Raw genomic sequence first — 5,000 nt, 5'->3', positions numbered from 1 at the left:
TAGGGCACTACCTTGAGGAATTTTAGTCAAATTTCATCGACCCCATTACTTACTTCCTTTTTTAAGCCTGGTACTTTATTCTCTTGGAATTTTGCCAAACTGCTAAGTTATGGGGATGTAAACACACCAAAACCAGTTGTCAAGCAGCGGTAGGGAACAAACACAGCCACAAAAACACACTCACACATTATATATGCAACAGGCTTCTTTCAGTTTCCGTCAACCAAATCCATTCACAAGGCTGTAGTCGGCCTGAGGCTATAGTAGAAGACGCCCAAAGTTCCACACAGTGGGACTGAACCCAAACTTCTTACCACACACCCATGCCTGCACCTAAGTTATATAACAACACAATCACTTGATGAGGGTATGAGAAATAGCTAAACAATGGAAAACTTGGTGGACATAACAGACCATATTGTCAGAAGTATTGAACAAGTGGATCTAAAGACACAATTTTCAGTAATGAAAAAGTACTGAAGGGGAGGGAAGAAAAAAAAAAGAACCATACCATATCATAGGTGCAGGTGTGACTGTGTGGTAAGAAAAAAGTTGGTTTCTCAACCATGTCTTCAGGTAGTTCCACTGTATTGCACCTTGGGCCAGTGTCTTCTACTATAGCCTCAGGTTGAGCAAAGCCTTGTGAGTGGATTTGATGAAAGGAAACTGAAGGAAACCTGTCATGTGTGTGCGTGTGTGTGTGCATTTGTCCCCACAACTTAGCAGCTTGGCAAAAAGAGACTGATAGAATAAATGCTAGACTTAAAAATAAAAAAAATAAAAAGTAAATGGTGGGAGTCAATTTGTCTAAGTAAGCTTTTCAGGGCAGTGCCCCAGCACGGCTGCAGTTCAATGACTGAAACAATCAAAAGCTAAAAGATATCTTTGTCTAACTTCAGATTCATCAATTACTAACTTTCATCCTTTAACTTGACTATAACTATACTTTCTCCAGTAAAAGCTGGCTTTGTGCTTTATCAAACAATTATATTATTCCCTTAACCCTTTAGCATTCTGTCAAATCTAATACTTATTTATTCACATTGTTTTGAATTAACCATGCATTATGTCATGCCTTTAAGATTTCAATGATATGATTGTTTATTTTTAGAAGGACATTGTGCGGTAGGTGTGAGAGACCAGATCCAGCCAATTTAAGCATAAAATTGTTAGAATATTATGGCTGGATTTGGCTGGTTTCAATGCTAGATGGTTTATTTATTCAATTTATTTATTTATTTATTCAAACTATTCAATATCCTAAAATTCAGAAATATTTTGATAATTTAAGTTTCATTTTCATGACTGTATCCTGTTTTTCAATGTTTCCAGCTGGCAGTTGGTTCTTGAAGACAGCTTACTTAGTTTTGCCAATACTGCTCGAGGTGTTGCCCTCATCACAAAGGTTGAAGTTATCGATAAATGTGTTGCCAACATGAATGAACGTTTTCAGAAACAGCTTCAAGTAAGTATAAAACATTTTTCTTTCTTCCGTGACAAGGAATTCTAAATTAACAATAATGGATTTATATAGATTTCTGATTGCCAATTAATTTCTTGGATTTACTATTGATTATATACACTTTATGTCATATTTACATTTAGGACCATATTTTTATTACACACACACAAACACACACACCAAGCTATAACTGCTTTATCACTCAATATTAAAGCATCTAAATGCATTTGTAATGCAACTCTGTCTGATTGTTAATACCAGTATGTATGTATGCATGCATGCATGCACACACACACACACGCACGTACATACAGGATGTGATGGATAAATTGTTGCCATTTTATATTATTTATTTCATGCATGTGCATTGTTTGTCTTTGATTTTATCTACTACAAAGTATGGTAGGGTCAGCCAACTGACCCTACTATACTGTGAGAAAAACAGTACCATGACACAATTCGCTCTGACAGAAATTTGGAAATAACATGCTGTATTGCTTGGTATTCATGCTGAAAGCTCCAATGTGAACATTTCAGAGTGTTTGGATGTCAATCTGAGGACATGCACTGAGAGCGATAAAAATCAGACATCTAGTCAACATCATGGTGTTTGGAGTGATCATTAGTGATGGTGACATTATGCCTCCATTCATCTTCCCACATGGCCTCAAACTCAACATGGAGGCCTACATCAAGTGCCTGGAGGAGGTAGTGCTGCCCTGGATCAAGAGGGTGGCTGCTGGAAGATCCTATGTCTGGTAACAGGTCTCTGCACCATGCCACATTTTTGCGTAATTGAGACAACAGTTATTGTGTAATTGAGACAACAGTATATGTATACATAAAAGAACACAAATTAGGTTTAAAATTTATGACAGCTGTTTCAGTAAAATTTTATTGATATATTCATAGATTTCATCATAGTATATAATCTGCCATCTTCATGTAAAATTTTGAAGTTTAAGCAGGTGAAATATTTGTTGAAAATTTTACTTGAAGATGGTAGATTATGTTTTATGATGTAATTTATGAACACATCAATAAAATTCTACTGAAACAGCTGTTGTAAATTTTAAACACCATTTGTGTCCTTTTTATATACCGACACAGCACCTAGAACCGGCCTTGAGTTGGATCTGCAGTTTAAATTGGATTTTGTACTTACATATTTGCTGCATCTTACCAACACATGATTCCTTCTTGGTTGTTTTACCTCACTGTAAAGCCATTTCTGAGGTCCTACGCTGTTCATGTGCCTAGATTTTAATGAATCCCATAACTAATCTCTGTGTGTGTGTGTGTGTGTGTGTGTGTGTGTGTGTGTGTGTAGGGGTTGCAAGTATAATTACATATATACACACACATATATGTGTGTTTGCAAATAATATGAGTCTATGTAAACAGATGTAGCCATATACAAGGGGGTACCCAAAGGAAACCGAAATTTAGCCGTATTATTTTACTCATTTGTGTTATATGTTTATACTTTTACTGCCTTCAAAGTATTTTCCATTTGAAGCCATACATTGGTCCAGATGCATTTTCTTGTGTGAAGCAGTCCTGGAACTCTTGTGAAGTGATGCCTTTTAATGCTTCCATCGTTTTTTTTTCTTCTTCACCTCTTCCACATCTGCAAAACATTTTCTTTTAAGGATATTTTTCATTCAGGGGAACAAAAAAAGTCACAGGGAGCAAGATCAGGTAAATAGGGATCAGTTAAGTATAAGAAAGAGGGAGAAGGAAAGGACAAAAGAAAGAAAGAAAGAAAGAAAAAATAAAGAAAGAAAGAAAGAAAGAAAGAAAGATGAAGAGGAGGAAGGGAGGAAAGAAAGAAAAAAGAAAGCAGGAAGGAAGGAAAAGAAAGAAAAAAGGAGAAAGAAAATAAGAAAGGAAGAATGAAATAAAGAGGGTGAAAGAAGGAAAGAAAGAAGACATGGACTAAAAGAGAGGAACCATCCTCATCCTTTAATATCTGTTTTCTAAAGTGGGTAAGTGGAGTCATGCCACTTTTGGTCAAAAACTGTCTCATACTCAAGGCAGTGTATGCAGGTACACTGGCGTGATGAAACCACCACTCTCTATTTTGCCACAGGTTGTGGCATTTTCATCTTACTGTATCTCACAAATGCTTCAGAATTGCCAAGTAAAATGTCTGGTTAACAGTTTGACCAGGAGGAACAAATTCTGTGTGGACAATTCCTTTCGCATCGATGAAACAAATCAGCTTCATCTTGACATTGGACTTCACTTGATAGGCTTTTGGGGGGTGTGGTAACATCAAATGCTTCCATTGACTTGATTGCTGCTTTGTTTCCAGGTTGTAGCCATAGCACCAGCTTTCATCGCCAGTGATGACCTTCAAAAAAAGGTTTGGATCAACTTCCAACTGTTCTTTCAGTTCACAACACGCATTCAGTCGTGACTGCTTTTGATCTTCCATGAGCAAGTGAGGTACAAATTTTGCTGCAACTCTTTTCATTCACAATTCCTCACTCAAAATTCGTTAGCAGGAGCTCCAGGACACACCAGTCATATCAGTAAGTTTGTCAGTTGTTTGGTAACAGTCCTCCAAGATCAGTTCATGAATTTTTGTGATGTTTTCATTCGTTCAAGAGGTCAACGGTCACCCTGAATGAAGTTGGTCTTCAAGCAATAAATAACCATTCCTAAAGCATGAAAACCACTTGTAAACTTGTGTTTTGCTCATGGCAGCATCCTTTTCCCCAACAGGAAACAGAATTTCACAGAAGCATGCTGTTCCTTTGTTTCAGCCATCACAAAAATCAAGAAATGGGGGAGAAGCTCTACAAAACAAAGACTCACAACATGGCAGTACGACTCCAGTGGATAACACTGGTTGGCAGATTGATGCCTAAGGGTCATATCAAGTGGATTCTAGTGGCAGAAGCCTAAACTACAGTGGGCTTGTCTTACAGAGAATGTTTCAGGTTACTTTTGGGTACCCTCTCATACCTTCATTTTTGCACACCCAGCAACCCTGGTCACCTACTGTGCAATATAAGAATATTTTTCAACTTATCATACTTCAAAATAAAAAAATCCACAACCTTCCATCTCAATAAGCCACTATTGTCCCTGAAAGTTGTTTTTTATATTTACTAGACTAATTTGATCTAACTTTCTTCCTGCAGCTCAGTCCCTGGACCTTACATTTATATATGTATGTGTATATATATATATATATATATATAGGGAGGTGCAATGACCCAGTGGTTAGGGCAGCGAACTCACAGTCATAGGATCGCGGTTTCGATTCCCAGACTGGGTGTTGTGAGTGTTTATTGAGCGAAAACACCTAAAGCTCCACGAGGTTCCGGCAGGGGATGGTGGTGAACTCTGCTGTACTCTTCTACTACCACTTTCTCTCACTCTCACTTCCTGTTTCTGTTGTGCCTGTAATTCAAAGGGTCAGCCTTGTCACACTGTGTCACGCTGAATATCCCCGAGAACTGCGTTAAGGGTACACATGTCTGTGGAGTGCTCAGCCACTTGCACGTTAATTTCACGAGCAGGCTGT

At 37.8% G+C, this 5,000-nt stretch overlaps 1 protein-coding gene across 1 annotated transcript in view; it reads left to right on the top strand.

Annotated features, from left to right (window-relative positions):
* Window positions 1-5,000, top strand: part of LOC106883773 (protein broad-minded) — a 264,423-nt gene that overhangs the window by 177,473 nt on the left and 81,950 nt on the right. Inside the window, exon 19 of the mRNA XM_052967655.1 lies at window positions 1,333-1,465. Within this exon, the coding sequence (XP_052823615.1) occupies window positions 1,333-1,465 (133 nt within the window). The remainder of the gene's footprint in view (window positions 1-1,332; window positions 1,466-5,000) is intronic.

This window comes from Octopus bimaculoides, chromosome 4 (assembly GCF_001194135.2).
Source record: "Octopus bimaculoides isolate UCB-OBI-ISO-001 chromosome 4, ASM119413v2, whole genome shotgun sequence".
Taxonomy (NCBI): Eukaryota; Metazoa; Mollusca; class Cephalopoda; order Octopoda; family Octopodidae; genus Octopus; species Octopus bimaculoides.
The sequence above is the reverse complement of the archived record's forward strand: the minus strand, read 5'-3'. Positions and strand labels throughout refer to the sequence as shown.